At 39.8% G+C, this 16,410-nt stretch overlaps 1 protein-coding gene across 1 annotated transcript; it reads left to right on the top strand.

The window, feature by feature from the left end:
- Nucleotides 1–1,228: 1,228 nt before the first annotated feature.
- Nucleotides 1,229–15,780, top strand: LOC119724811 (arylsulfatase I-like). The gene is made up of 11 exons (XM_038196044.1): nucleotides 1,229–1,308; nucleotides 5,212–5,362; nucleotides 6,538–6,697; nucleotides 7,070–7,182; nucleotides 8,225–8,335; nucleotides 8,745–8,873; nucleotides 9,829–9,955; nucleotides 11,114–11,471; nucleotides 11,682–11,833; nucleotides 13,040–13,228; nucleotides 14,646–15,780. Exons 2-11 carry the CDS (start codon nucleotides 5,222–5,224, stop codon nucleotides 14,792–14,794), a joined length of 1,629 nt encoding a protein of 542 aa, XP_038051972.1. The 5' UTR covers nucleotides 1,229–1,308; nucleotides 5,212–5,221; the 3' UTR covers nucleotides 14,795–15,780.
- Nucleotides 15,781–16,410: the final 630 nt, after the last annotated feature.

Raw genomic sequence — 16,410 nt, 5'->3', positions numbered from 1 at the left:
ATTTTTGGGGTATCTGAAGCTCTACGAAAAGGGCTTCCATTTTGTGCACAGGTGAACCCACCCTGCACGAGCCGAATTATTGTCTGGCAGATAATAATTGAAATTTAATGAAGAAACAATTCAATGACTAATTGAATTGAATTTTTTTATTCAATGTCTCATTAAAAAATGAAAAAAAAAATATATAGGCCTATCAAGGTGATCGAAACTTGAAAATAGCACTGAGTGCATCTTTCAATTCCATGTGATTCTAAATTAACATTTTTAATTTCACAGAAATGAAAAAGTGTAAGCAATTGTCTCCTTGTGCTGAATGGATGGCGATTTCAGATTGCAACAATGAGCAAATGTACAAACCTTTCATAAAGTTATGAATTTTACATAAAACATTAACACTAGAGGTTGTTTTTAATTGTCCCTGCTCAGTTCAAGGAATGTGCAAATATTGTTTGCCGCTTGTAACTAAATATTACTGTTATAGGCAGGTTTTTTTTCTAAAACCACTTCCAAATTTAGAGTTTATATCTCGTTCAACTGCAGTATTACTCTGCCGTAACTAAACCTAATATCAAGTCAGTGACCTGGCAGTTGTGTACAAATTTATGCCCAAAATGTCAGATTTTATGCTTTAAGTTTAAAGGAATAAAGCATTAATTTTATATGAATACACCATGTACTTTTTGTTGTGTATTTTTGTATTACCTGTCTTTTAAATATATTTCGTCCTTTGATTAATTTTATTATACTTTGCAAATACCAGCACTTTCAAAATCTGGACACATTGAATAGTCATGGTGAGAATGTGGTTCATTAGGGATGAGCTCAACAAACACTTGAACTTATTGAAGACTGTCCTGTGAAGGCGACATCATCCCCCCAGAGAATCAGTCTAGTAGGCTTGTAACCTTTAACCTAATCAATTGCAAAGAGTTTTTGCAGTGTTTGTGTAGGAAATCGAGTTTGCTAGCACTTTTTGAAAAACGCTGGGTCGGCTGACCAGCATTTGAAAAATCCCATTTTTGTTGAAAATTATTTTACAGGATGCTTTAGACTGTCATTCCCTAAGAATCCAGTATGGTATTTAATGATAATCTGATCATTTCGTTTTGTTATGTTTTCAAATGTTGTATCTGCCCTTTAAATGTTTGCTCTTCATATTTTTAAGTTAGAGCCTCAGTGAACATATGCAAAATTGTTTACGATTTACCGACTCAAGAGGGCGGTCTAACAGCTACACGGCTAGGTTAGGGAGGGATCGTCAGGAAAGTTGTACTCCAAACAGCTGTGTGAAAGCCGGTAGAGTAATTTGTAAGTTAAACACTAAATTACAATTTACCGTATGTGTACGACATGTATTAGCCCCATAAATGTGGCCTATTTACTGGACTGCCTCCGTAAACATAGGCCACACGTCCACATGTACACAAATCGTGTCGACTTTGCCAAATTTTGATTTTCACATTTAGGCTTAGTTTGTAGGATTTTTTTGCTTTAGAAGCATACTCGGAAATGGGTCAACTCGTACCCGAGTTAACTCGTACCCGAGTCAACTCGTACCCCAAAATTGACACCCAAGTCAAGTCGTACCCGAGTTAGGTCGTACCCGAGTCAAGTCGTACCCCAGTCAACTCGTACCCGAGTCAAGTCGTACCCGAGTTGACTCGTACCCGAGTCAACTCGTACCCGCAGCTCAAAATAGTTGCCTATTTTCGAAAAGAAAATCAGTGAAACGAACGGAAGATCGGAGGGATATGGCCGGTTGTCCGTGCACGGTGACATCGTTTTTGCCGGGCCCGTGCGCGCACTCGCCGGTCCACGTGGTCGTACCGTGCACGGTGACATCGTTTTTGCCGGGCCTGTGCGCGCACTCATCGGCCAACGTGGTCGTACCGTGCACGGTGACATCGTTTTTGCCAGGCCGATTAGCTCAGTTTTGTTTAAGATAATAAAACTTTCTCTTGCACTTGAAGTACAATTTGCTAATGTCAAACAATCTTTCACACCCAAGGATCAACTAACAAATTGGTCCCCTAAAACTTATAGAAAGAGCATCTCTGAATGAAACGAGCCACCATTTTCCTTTATCGTGTTTACTTCCTTGATGCCTCAAATGTAAACAAATAATTAAAAATCCTACATTTCTGTTACCAAAATAATATTCTAGTTGAACTTATCGCAGAAACTTTATTTAAGCTGCACAAGATTTTTTTTACATTTACCGAACTAATTGTACAAAAAATGACCAACATATTAAAGAATCATTATAAATTAAATAACGATGTCCGTGTGACTCTTTTAAGTTTCCTGTAATATATTTTCTCTTCAGATTTGTACTTTCAGGGCCCCCAATCTTCCCAAAGAGATTTGTGCCATGTGCAGTTTTTATTCAATAAATGATGCCAAAAATGGAGTGAGTGAACGTTGAAAAATATTACTTTTACATTACAAAATTCATTTTTTAATAGCAGCTTTCTTAAAAAAAAAAAGAGGTCTTAAATACTAAATTCGTTAAAAGAAAACTATGCCCTTAAAACACGTTCGACCGAACAAAAAAAAGACGTAGCAGTTTGCACTGTCACTCCGCAATCTCAGTGATCCAGGGTCTCTGAAAAAGAAAGAGAAAACATCATTACTAAGAGAAAATACTACACAAATTTTAAAATAACACATCTGATGATCTGGATGAAAAGTGAAATTTACCGTTTATCAGCGAGGGCTCCGTCGACTCGCGAGTACCACACTGATGCCGTTTTGAAAATGTTCTCCGCGCGGTACCCGTCCGTTCGCGATGAAGCCCTTGCCGATGAACGGTACATTTTCCCTTTTCAATATTTGTATTTCTGGCGGCGTAACTACTATTTCTCAGTCGCCGTTTTTGAGGGTAAAATCGGAAGTTTTGTTAACCATCCATCCGTACTTCCAAACTAAAAAAGGAGGGGAGTACGAGTTGACCTGGGTGCGAGTTGACCCGGGTACGAGTTGACTCGGGTACGAGCTAACCTGGGTACGAGTTAACTCGGGTACGAGTTAACTTGGGTACGAGTTGACTCGGGTACGAGTTGACTAGAGTACGAGTTGACTCGGGTACGAGTTAACTCGGGTACGAGTTGACCCAAAATCGCATACTCACCCACTTTATCATGTTTATAGGCTAGTCAGAAAGTGCTGCCTTCTTCAGATGTCTAATTTTTGTGAAATTTCATGTTGAAATTTTGATACGCAAACGTGTAAAAATGAATCTGGAAATTTCACGAAAAATATACATCTGAAAAAGGCAGCACTTTCTGATTAGCCTATAAAGAGGGTGAGTATGCTTCTAAAGCAAAAAAAACCCTACAAACAAAGCCTTAATGTGAAAATCAAAATTTGGCAAAGTCGACACGATTTTTGTACATGTGGATGTGTGGCCTATGTTTACGGAGGCAGTCCAGTAAATAGGCCACATTTATGGGGCTAGACATGTATGAGCTTGGGTTGGGTAGAAGCACTTGGAACAACAGTCCCGGGAGATTTTATTTGGCAACAGTTTATGTTTCTTAATCTTATTACGAAGTGGCTATCGTTATGGCAGCCGTTGTTTGGCGCCCTCTTCGATACTTAATTGATACGCACGCAGGTATATAATTATTTGTTTCCCCATGTTTTAGCAAGCAGTGCGACAGCTCAGTCGGTAGAGGGTAGGATTTTGCACCGCGAGGTTGCGGGTTCGCATTTCAGTTTTGCACTCGAATTTTTTTCCTTTTCTAACCTGAGGCTTTGGAGGATTTTTTTTTTAAAGGGAAATAAAGTCCGAATTTCATAACGTTCAAATTCACTTTTTTCCTTCTAATTTTATATTTTCTTCTCATGTTTTTATAAAAGTTGCAGTCTACCGTAACGATAGAAAATGGGAAATGCGTTACGGCTGCCGTAACAATAGCCACTGCGTTCTTATTAGGGGCCTATCAATTATTAAACATGTTTTATCAAATAACGCAGTGCCAGCGGCTATCGTTACGGCAGCTGTAACGCATTTTCCATTTTCTATCGTTACGGTAGTACTGCAACTTTTATAAAAACATGAGAAGAAAATATAAATGAGCGTTATGAAATTCGGACTTTATTTCCCTTTTAAAAAAAATCCTCCAAAGCCTCAGGTTAGAAAAGATGCGAACCCGCAACCTCGCGGTGCAAAATCCTACCCTCTATCGAATGAGCTGTCGCACTGCTTGCTAAAACGTGGGGAAACAAATAATTATATACCTGCGTGCGTATCAAAAAAGTATCGTAGAGGGCGCTTGAAACAACGGCTGCCGTAACGGTAGCCACTTTGATTAAATAAATTATTGCAGGGTTGGTTACGGCATACAAACTTATTGAATGTAATGTATTTTGTTAGCTCTACTGAGTGGAGCGTTGAACTCCTGTACCCTACTTTTTAAAGGGAAATAAAGTCCGAAACTATAAAATGGTCTGATTCCCATCTTGTCATGCTTGTGAATATGAAGTTACAACGACAATATTGGCATGGAGCCAGACTAATATTTGTCACCGGAAAATGTCTAAGTAAAAAAAAACCCATTAAAGGGAAAATACAACATTTGCAAACATCAAAAAATAAAACTACCAAATATTTTGAAATACCTTGCTGGACTGTTAGTGAATGACAGTGTAAAGCATCCTGTAAAATCATGGCACCTGGTATACTGTCATTTTCAAGAAAAGTGGTATTTTTGTATCAATTTCCAACGCTGATTGGCCGATCAGCGTTGGAAACAACTGGCTTTTTTTTCAAATACTGGCCCCAATTGACCATCGCACTTGTTTGCAATCGATTACAAACCTATGAACGGGTACGAGCCAGCTAGACTGGTTCCCTGAACTTACAATTCCCCAATGTATGTAAACTGCTCTGTTTCTTCTTATATGGAGTCAGGGAACCAGACTACATGAAAATGATCGTTTTTCTTGGTTTTTATAGCATTTTCGAACCCAAAACCTCAAAAAAGTCAGTGTAACTATATTTGCTATATATTTCCAACCCCCCAATTCCATCCATTTCTGAAAATTACAGCAAAAGCAAATGATGTATATTCCCTTTAACAGATTAACTGTGCATGTTCATGTGCATATCCGGCAAGCTAACGTTAAGGTTTGCCGTCTCCGGCAAAATATCCACTGCCAATAAAAAAAATAAAATTAATAAATACATTTTATTTTTGCTTTTACTAGTTTAGCTGTCATGACTGTAAGTATAGTGACAATGAAGTCGCTGGCATGGCTGGGCATAATGTTAGTTGCTGGTTTGCTTCTTGCTGCTGTTGATGTCAGCATTGCTAAGCCAGCACATCCACACATCATACTGATCGTGGCCGATGACTTGGTGAGCAGTTTTTATATATCCCATAATTATCAAGGACAATTGTCATCTACTGTCATCATCACCGTAGTGTCACCTTCAATGTCATGGTCACCTTCACTGTCAATGTCATCCCCCTTCATTGTCACCCCCCCCCCCTTAACTGTCATCATCCCCTTCACTGTCATGGTCACCTTCACTGTCAGTGTCATTCACCTTCACTGTCAACCCCCCCCCCCCCCCTTTCACTGTCATCATCACCTTCACTGTCATGGTCACCTTCACTGTCGGTGTCATCTTCACCGTCATCGTCACCTTCACTAGTCATCACTATCAGTGTATCATCACACAACAAATTTCTTCCCCTGAAAGTTTGTGTGAATAAGCCAGTTTGTTATCTCGATGAAGTAGTTCAGGTCCAAGGTCATTCGGGATAAAATCAATGACCTGATGTTATGCGATGTTACGAGAATGCCCATTCTGCTCGTAAAGCCCGAGTCCATCATTTGCAGCTATCAACATGATCAAAAAAAGTAACCGGCGTAATTATTGTTGAAAAACATACTGGTTGAAAGATAGTAAGGGGACTAAACTCCCTGTGAAATTATCCTTTCTGGCAAGCGCTCATTTTGAAGAAATCAACGAAAGAAGGCATTTCCAACGGTGCTTCTTAAGAAGCACCATAGGAAAATTTAAATTAGTTGTTCGTTTTGTTATTCGGCGCAGCGCGCACAAGCATTGGAAAGACGCACAGGCACGCGCAGTTGCTATAATTCGTTGGATCAGTGCGCAACATCGCGTATAGCTGCAATTCAAAACAATTCAAAACATGATTGAGCAACTTTTGATTTTAAATTGAGATCCTAGAATGCTGTTTTTCTCGGAATATGAAGCTGAAGCTGAGCTGAAACTTCATCAAGTAAGTTGTTCAGTATCCTTCATTAGATTTTGAACACTTTTGTTGCTTCAAACGAACAAAATGCACTAATTACAAATGATGGACTATAGCGTTAACACGCGAACATCGTGCGCCCATCTCCCTGTGCGTTCCTGCGCCTTCAGTGAGCATTTGATTATCTCAAATGACCCTTGTTTTATTGTGCACATAGGCAGTTAAATACCAAACTGGCTTATTTTTGTTTTGTCCTAAAACTTGACTGGGGTAGTGAGAACTCCTTTTTTTGTCACACAATTGACAGGGTTGGGATGACGTGAGTTTTCACGGCTCTACTGAGATTCCAACACCCAACATTGACCAGCTTGCTCAAGATGGCGTCATATTGCATAATTACTACGTCATGCCACTCTGCACTCCAACGCGGTCTGCACTCATGACAGGGAGACATCCTATACATCTAGGTACCGGCTTTCTGAGATTTTTTCTGTCTTTGCTTTGAAGGGAATTCCTTAAGATATATTTTCTGTAGCCCCAAAAGACATTATGAACCAAATTATTTAAGTGAACTTTTATTCTTTTCTGGTTTGTGATTCCCCCCCCCCAAATATGAAAAAGAAAAATCCCCACCCCCCAATTCTTCCCCCATGCCCCCCCCCCCCCACACACACCTTTTGTAAATCCATTTATTCACTTCCGGAAACTGTTTTACCCCCCTTCTCCACCCCCCCCCTCCCCCCCCCCTCCCAAAAAAAAGGGGGAAATCCAGCAAATTTCAGGCTCTCGTGCATTTTATTTTACCTTAATGTAGCTTTTGCTTCCTTTTTATCTACAAGGATTACAGCATAATACCATCGGCGGTGCCCAGCCTTACGGACTCGGTCTCAATGAAACGTTAATATCTCAGCTTCTCAAACATCAGGGATATCAGACCCACATTGTTGGGAAGGTATGTATACCAGTCTTGTATTTACAAGAATGTCTTAGGAACATATTGTTTCCAGAAAGTCTCAAATTGAACTGTAACAGTAGAAGAATAGTGAAAACAGAGTGGTTAGGAGAACAAGAGGGAATGTTTTTGTTTTTGATTTTTGAAGATGTGAAATTTTATTGACAGCCGTTTGTTGATTATTATTATTATTATGGTTTATTTATTTGAATTAAAAGCAGCCCACAGGCTGAAAACAGTCAAAGTTACAACAGGTTTTTTAGTTAAAAAGTACTAAATATACAATCAATACATTGTAAATTAAAATGTACAAATCATGACGGAAGCAATTAATCATTATCATTACTACTTAAAACATGCTAAGACAAGACATTACTGATTAAAACTGAAGTGTAACATTATTTAAAATTATCAGTAAAAAAGAGAGTAGATCACAGAGGCTAGACTGATATTTAACATATTATTTTAAGATTCTGGCCAGTGATGGGATATAGTATATTTCTTGTATCGCGCAGTGTTACATCTAGGTCTGACAAGACCAGACACGGTTGTGGATCTGATGAGTTTTCTACCTTGCTTATTATTGTTTTCTGGTGGGAGCATATGTTCAAAATCTGGTCGGTTTCCAAAACTTTGGTTCTAAAGTTGTGCAACAAATCAAATCTTCTGGATTCTAAGTTTTGTATGTCTAATCAGCAGTGTTACCTTTTACCACATTTGTGTAATGTATAAACGTGATAGAAATATAATCACAGGAAGAACTGGTTCGGGTGGCTATTACCCCCGGCCCCCTTCAACTCACCAATGTTTGTTTCCCTAAAATTCCTTGAATAACGTCATCACTCTGTATTGCAAGTACATGTATTGATTTACCACTTGAGGCCTTTGGTCTTTATGCACCCCCCTCCCAAAAAAAGAATACCTAAAAACTCAAAGAAAAAATTGAACTTCCACATACCAGCCAACCCGCTTTGAAAAATCTTTGATCCACCACTGCAGACCAGAACTTATTGTGTTGTTTTTGTTTGTATTTGTTCTTCAGTGGCATCTTGGGATGTTTGCCAAGGAGTATCTGCCTCTCAACCGAGGTTTTGACAGCCATTTTGGTTATCTGCTCGGGCATGAGGACTACTTGGACCACACTGCACAAGATGTAGGTTCGATGTCATCATAACATCCCCAATGCAATGCCAACCATGTGTGACAATCCGGTGGGCATGTTCCCCTCCCCCCCCCCCCCCCCCCCCCCAAAAGTAAAATTGTACAGTGTAATGCCTTCAGCCGAGATACATTCATATTTCCACACCCGTGTACATGTTTGAACAGCGCCCTGTCCCCCATTTAAGGTGGTGTCTACCCCCCCCCCCCCTGTACACTATACCCCCCACACCCCTATCTGTACCCCCCCCCCATTAAGTTGCCACTCTCAACCCCTATCCCTGAATTAAAATACCAGCATCCATCCAAAATATGGTAAAAGCTAGAATTGAATTTTAACAGAGTTAAAATAGATAAGATGATCCAGTGTTTTATGTTGTATTTATTATCTGTTTTCCTTTCAGGGTCCGTTATATTGGGGTTATGACTTCCAAAATAACAGTCAGATTTATAAGCCCATATTTGGGCAATACGGCACAGAGATTCTTACAGCAGAGGTCAAAAGGGTCATCACAAGTCATGATCCTTCACAGGTCAGAAATCATTATTTTCATTGTTTTGAAAGTTATATTCATAAACACAATTTTATGTCATTTAAAGTTAAACAAAGAAATTGACATCAAGGTTTGAACCTTGGACCTCCAGGTTGCCGTTCCAGTGCTCTGCTAACTGCAGGGATGAAGTCAAGTCCATCACAAGTCCAGTTACAAGTAACAGTGGATGAACAATAACAAAGGAATGCCTTTGTCAAAGCTCATTTGAACAGCTTGTGAGTTGAATTGGGACTGGAGAACTTATGATGGACAAGACTACATCCCTGACAAACTGCTATCCAGTCCCATGTTGGCGGCTCCCCATTTTGTCAATGCCTTTGTTCAAGGGGCGCCATAAACCCGTATTTACCATATAGCCAGGGATCACGCCCAACGTCACGATGCTAGCAACATTAGCAACGCTGCAAACCTGGGTAATAGCAACATCCTCATATACGTACAAGTTCACACTTTACCCTTAGAGAACAAAACAAGTTTACAATTCAGAGTTTGACAAATTTAATGTTACAACAAATCGCCGTGTCAGTGCAACAACGTCGTATCTCCATTCTGCAACAACGTCGCATCTCGCGCGTATACGCTCCGTGCAACAACGTGGTATCTCGACATCCATTGACCTTGCATGTACATCCGGGTTATTTTAAGCTAGATACAACCTTTTCACATTCTGAAACTCGCGTTTTCGTTTATGCCATTTTAGGAGATACGACCTTGTTGCACTAATACATGTAGGTCGTATCTCGCTTAAAATAACCCTGATGTACACGCAAAGTCAATGAACGTCGAGATACGACGTTGTTGCACGGAGCGTATACGCCTGAGATACGACTTTATTGCAGAATGGAGATACGACGTTGTTGCACTGACACGACGAAATTCTCTGTTTCACTTCATTTGCATCCCATGTTAATTGCATGATTTGTTTGATTTGTAGCCTCTGTTTCTGTATGTAGCCCAGCAAGCTGTTCACGCTGGTAATTCGGACCATCCACTGCAGGCTCCAGAAAATTACGTTCAACGCTTCCCTTATATCACAAACGAAAAGAGACGGATCTTCGCAGGTGGGTAACAGTTCTTAACCAGAAGTACTGCATTTGGGTTTTGTTATCATTCAATAATTTGTTTGTGTACGTGGGCACGTGTGGTCTAGCGGTGGAGCACAGGATTCATGATCGTGAGGTTGTGAGTTCGAGCCCCGCCGTGGCCATGGGTGTTGCGCCCTTGGGTAAGGCGCTTTACCTCAAATTACTCCTCTCAACCCAGGTGTTAAATGGGTATACCGGCATTATATTATTATTATGGAGGAGGTGTGGCGATCCCCCACATCAGCATATGAGTCTGGCCCAATCGCTAAAGAAAGAGAGATGGGCACTCCGTTCCTGTTAACACAGCTTTGTACCCTTTAGGCCAAAAAAAAAAAGTCTCCGGTTTCTGGTATGGAGCTTGCCCAAAAAGTGGTGCGGCGACGCGGCTTTTTTTTTTTTTTTACCTGACTTTTTTGCTTCAAATGTCGGATGATGACTGCAAATGGTGCCCGACTAAACTTAGTGCAAATATATGGGAGTCCAGAGAGGCCACATAAAGCTTATTCTCGATCATAACCCCATCTAAAAACACGTTAAAATCGTGCAGCAGCAGGATTCCAGTCAAACCAGTGAGTTTGGCGGTTTTGAGACATCATCTTTCATTGAAAAAAAACTTTTTCATTTTGCCGACGCGCATGGCTACGGCGACGCGCGCGCATACCAGAAACCGGAGACTTTTTTTTTTTGGCCTTACTTTTCTTTTTTTTAATTTGTGTACTTTTTATGCTGTTTTTGAGTTTCACCCCCAAAAAGATTGATTTGTTGCTGTAGTCTGTCATGTCTGTGGCTGTACAAAAGTTACTCATTTTTGCCTGAGACATTGGCCCACATTTGAATGAAAAATTGGCCCGAGCTTAGTTATGGAATAGTTCCTTTACAAATTGCGAATTATTTGCAGCCGACAATTATTTAGTTTTCGCAGGGTAGACTGGTTCCCAACTCCTTTTAGAATCAACAAAATATGGACCAGGGACCAGTCTACCCACAGGGAGGATTTGTAACTGGAAGAAGCAACCAAAACAATTTTTTTTTCCCGGAGGTTTGCAGATGCCCAAAATAGTTCAAAGCATTGACCAAAAAAAATGACTTTGTTGAAGATCATGGTCATTCTTTAGTGACCTGATATCTTTTTAGGCATGGTCTCTGCACTTGACGACTCTATTGGCAGCATCATCATGTATCTCAACGAAGCAGGACTGTACAAAGACTCGGTCATCATCTTCACCACTGACAACGGGGGCGCTGGTCACGGCTACGATGGCAGCGTGGGGTGTAACTGGCCACTACGTGGCATGAAATCCACTCCCTGGGAGGGCGGAGTTAGAGGAGTGGGCTTCGTCAATAGCCCCATGCTGGAGAAACCGAGGCGTGTGTCAGCTGACTTGATCCACGTCTCTGATTGGTTCCCTACAATGTATAGGATTGCTGGTGGCAATGTCAGTGCCCTGGGAGATGACATTTATGGACAGGACGTCTGGGACACAGTGTCTAAGTAAGCATTGTCTCAACCTGTCACACATTTTTTTTCTTCAAAATTAAAGATGTCCTTTGTACAGGGTGAGTAAAAAAAAAGGAAACCAAAATGTCACGACTGTTCTTTTAGTGAAGTCCTGCATGCAGCACTATCAGAATATGAAAGCCCAATTCATAAGCTTTCCTTTACAACAGACTAATGAATTATTCATAACTTTGAATACCTCAGGGGTGCTCCATCACCAAGGAATGAGATTCTTCTAAATATAGACCCTCTTGCACCGTATGCTGCACTGCGTGTTGGCGACTACAAGATCGTCATTGGTGACAGCGACCATGGAATATGGGATAACTGGTACCCACCACTGGGAGTATCAAGAGGTAACCAAGCAATAGAGTGATCCATTAAGCCCCGCCCACAAAGGGAAATGGGCAATAGCAATAGATGTGCCTCCCCAATGCCACACTGCATGTTCAAGCTGCGCATGTCATTATGACATTATTGCATGGACGTTGGACATAAATCATGGCTGTGATTGGTCAAAACATCATGGGGCGGGGCTTCATGGATTGGTCTGTCAATGATTAGATGCCACGCCCTTTGGGCAACTCCCAAATCAAATTGTGGAAAGCAGCTTCTTCTTTTTTAGCCAACCAAATTGTGTTCTTCAAATGAAGTTGTGTGATCTAGTTGAGTAGCCGGCCCTGGGCCCAATTTCATAGCCCTGCTTAAAGGGAAAATACAACATTTGCAAACATCAAAAAATAAAACTACCAAATCATTTTGAAATACCTTGCTGGACTGTTAGTGAATGACTGTGTAAAGCATCATGTAAAATCATGGCACCTGGTATACTGTCGTTTTCAAGAAAAGTGGTAATTTTGTATCAATTTCCAACGCTGGTCGGCCGACCAGCGTTGGAAAAAAATGTCTTTTTTTGTCAAATACTGGCCCCAATTGACCATCGCACTTGTTTGCAATTGATTACACACCTATGAACGGGTACAAGCCAGCTAGACTGGTTCCCTGACCTTACAATTCCCCAATGTCTGTAAACTGCTCTGTTTCTTCTTATATGGAGTCAGGGAACCAGACTACAGGAAAATGATTGTTTTTCTTGGTTTATATAGCATTTTCGAACCCAAAACCTCAAAAAAGTCTGTGTAACTATATTTGCTATATATTTCCAACCCCCCAATTCCATCCATTTCTGAAAATTACAGCAAAAGCAAATGATGTGTATTCCCTTTAAACAGTTCGCAGAAAAGTGGTGCTTACTACAGCAGAAATCATATGCTGCTGCTTTAACACTATTTCATGGAATGGACGTGCTAACGGTTGCGCGCGCAGGGGAATTTCTATTGTTACGTCACTGATTTCAGTAACTTTTTGCTCTGCGGTGAAGTGTGCTTTTGCTGTGCTTCTACTGCTTGCAGTCTCTATGAAATAGACAGAGGCTCGGTTAGCACAAAATCGGCAGTTAAGAAGCGCTTTGAAATTGGGCACCGATGTGTCAACTTCTGTATGTATGCGCTTTCTTTTAGAAGAAATGTCTCAGGCCTATTCTTAACTTCTGTGTCTTGTAGAAAATCAAGAAAAGAATGAACAAGGTCTCAACAGTTTAACGGATCGTAGCGTCCTCCCCCCAGTTGTAAGCTGTCTCTTGCCCCGCCCATCAAACGCTTCCACTAACTGCAAGCCTTTTGAGAAGCCCTGTCTGTTCAACATCAAGAACGATCCTTGTGAGTTCTACAACATAGCCGACTGGAACCAAGGTAAAATACAATTTTTACATTCTGTGACGACCTAATGTATGGGGCTCTGGTTCAGACACCACAGGGTATGATCGGTGTATATCTTTCCATATCAATTGCCCAAGAAATGGAGAAAAAAAAGAAGACAAAAATAATTATGCTTGTGTAGCGGTTTTCATTGTATCAACAGTCTCAAAGCGCTTTACAATTATTCCAAGAGACCATGCAGCGGCTGATATCAGCGTACATTCGGTCCTCTACCCTCACAGATACCCATTCATACTCCTGGGTTGAGAGAGGCAATTGTAGTTAAGTGTCTTGCCCAAGGGCACAAACACCATGTTCCTGGCTGGGTTCGAACCTACGCACCATCATATATCTTGTATAGAGACAAGCTGGTCTAGATTTTCAAAGAAAGCTGGCTCAGCAAGGTCACCAAACAAGCATGATCCTTATCAGGGTGCCCACGGTCTTAGACAAATCCTGGAAAATCCTAAAATTTAAAGCTATTATTGCAATTTATGCAAAAGTCATGGAATTTTCTTTTCAATTTTCTGTGGGAACCATGTTACTGGTTGTATTTCTAATTTCAGACATGTTTTAATCGTTTGATTTCCAATAAGTTCCTAACATTCATTGTCAAGTTCCAAAAACAAAGTTTCAATACAAAAGACCAACTTGAAAAATAAATGTATTAAATTAAGCACTTCGGGAGTTTGTAACTGCCAACACAGGGCTGGATAGCTCAGTTGGTAGAGCTTTGGTACCATATTCAGAGGGCTTCAGGTTCAAACCCCGCTCCAATATTAACATATTTGTTCAACTTCATAATTAAAGCTATAGTCCATCATTTGCAGCTATCCGAAAAGTAATTGGTGTAATTATTGTTGAAAAACATACTTGGTTAAAAGATAGTAAGGGGACTAAACTCCCTGTGAAATTATTCTTTCTGGCAAGCTGTCATTTTGAAGTTATCAACGAAAGAAGGTTTTTCCAACGGTGCTTCTTAAGACGTACCGTAGGAAATTCAAATTAGTAGTTCGTTTTGTTATTCGGCAAAAGGCGCGCAAGCATTGGCACGACGTGCGGTTGCTATAAGTCGTCGGATCAGTGCGTGACATGGCGTAGCTGCAATCGGCTCAGTGAGAACGTGTCTCGGACGCTGAATTCAGGCCCAATTCTAAACATGATTCAGCAACTTTTGATTTGAAATTGAGATCCTAGAATGCTGTTTTTCTCGAGCTGAAGCTTCATCAAGTTAGTTGTTCAGTACCCTTCTTTAGATTTTGAGCACTTTTGTTGCTTCAAACGAACAAAGTGCACAAATTACAAATGATGGACTATATCTTTAATTAACCCAGTTGTTCAACCCACAACCCTGCATTGTAATAGATTTAAACTAATTCTTATGTTGCATTTCCATTTGTTTTATCCATAGATATTCTGTCAGAGATGATTACACGCTTAAATCAATTCAACGCCACTGCCGTGCCACCGAAAAATGTTCCCAACGATCCTAAAGGCAATCCAAAACTTCATGGTGGGAACTGGGTTCCTTGGATTAATCTGACAAAGCCTGTTTTGTAGGACCAATCTATTGACCACTCTCATCAGAAAAGTACATGTGCAAGCCTAGTATTTGTGTCTAGGATCAAACTATTGACCACTCTTATCAGAAAAGGACTAGCCTAGTATTTGTGGCTAGGACCAAACTATTGACCACTCTCATCAGAAAAGGACAAGCCTAGTTTTTGTGGCTATGATCAAACTATTGACCACTCTCATCAGAAAAGGACAAGTCTAGTATTTGTGCCTAGGATCAAACTATTGACCACTCTCATCAGAAAAGGACAAGCCTAGTAAGGTGTGTAGGATCAAACTATTGACCAGTCTTATCAGAAAAGGACAAGCATAGATAGTAAGGTGTCTAGGATCAAACTATTGACCACTCAGCCTCTCACCATGCACTAATGGGGGGAGTATGAATTATTTAACTTGTCCGTAAATATGAAAAAATTACAGTGCACATATTCGTTTTTACATTTAACATTTCAACAAAGAACAATTTAAATTTAATTTAACTGAAATATAACAATTTCTGTATCTGTTACATGCATAAATGAACCAGAACCATTCAGTATTTTAATTACAAACGTAATCATTCATGAAATAGGTCCAAATGTGATCATTTTTGTATCTTATTTTTAGAAATATGAACTTTGTATCCTTTTGCACACTTTGGTGTTTTGATAATACTTAAAACAATATTTTATTGTTTAGTACTAGCCATTTGCATTGATACGTCTTAACATGTTTCAGAGGGCTTGAAAACATCAATTTTATTGCATGCTTTGATAAGCATGACTTTATAATTGTGTAACACTTGGAAGATCCCATGATGTATTTGGAAACTGCATTTTTAGCTGTTCCACTTTTTAGTTATGAAAAAATGATGACTTGATCAGGTAAAGTGAATAAGTACTAATATTTCAGATTTTGTTAAAAATCTCAATGCAAATTTTTTATTTTTCCATATTTCTATTTGTCAATAAAAAATATTTTGTTGTAAACTTCATAATACTTATTTGAGACCTTTTTTGTGTGTTTGAGTTATATTTGAAATTGTGGCCAGTTTGCCGAAAAGAAATATCCAATCAAACAAATCAGTAAACATTGGTGAAATCAATTAAATATTACAATTAGTATGACAAGTATTAAAATATGGGGGGTTAGTAGTTTCATGGCAAAATTGTTGCACTGTTTTGTGTTCATAGTTGTTAAAAAAAACCCAAAACGTTCTTGTAGTGTGGTTCCCGTGCCCTATACTTAGACGAAACGGGGCAGTTTATAGACATCAGGGAACGGTCAAGTCAAGGAACCAGATGAAATGCCGAGCGGCGTAGATGTGTAACTGATAGCAAACAAAAATTTAGACTAACTAAATTTGGTAAATTGGGGGAAGTATTTGAAAAGTCAGTTTTTCCAACGATTGGTCGGCGACCATTGTTTGAAATTAATACAAAATTCCACTTTTTTTGAAAATGACAGCTACCATGGTTTCACAGGATGCAATTAAGGTATTTCATATTCTCTTCTTTTTTTTATTATGCTTGCAACAATTGTATAAGTCTATTACCTTTAAGGAAAGTTGATTTATGCAAGGTCAAGGGGTTGAAAGATCCCAGTAATTATAAAATGGAATT

The sequence above is a fragment of the Patiria miniata genome, unplaced genomic scaffold (genome assembly GCF_015706575.1).
Source record: "Patiria miniata isolate m_02_andy unplaced genomic scaffold, ASM1570657v1 HiC_scaffold_1, whole genome shotgun sequence".
In the NCBI taxonomy this organism is placed as follows: Eukaryota; Metazoa; Echinodermata; class Asteroidea; order Valvatida; family Asterinidae; genus Patiria; species Patiria miniata.
This window is presented reverse-complemented; position numbering and strand designations above follow the sequence as displayed.

What these genes read in the sequence shown, in the direction of transcription:
- LOC119724811 (XM_038196044.1), top strand. Translation starts at nt 5,222, where the DNA reads ATGACTGTAAGTATAGTGACAATGAAGTCGCTGGCATGGCTGGGCATA. An exon ending in TGATCGTGGCCGATGACTTG is followed by an intron (nt 5,363 to 6,537) that starts GTGAGCAGTTTT and finishes CACAATTGACAG; the next exon opens with GGTTGGGATGACGTGAGTTT. An exon ending in AGACCCACATTGTTGGGAAG is followed by an intron (nt 7,183 to 8,224) that starts GTATGTATACCA and finishes TTTGTTCTTCAG; the next exon opens with TGGCATCTTGGGATGTTTGC.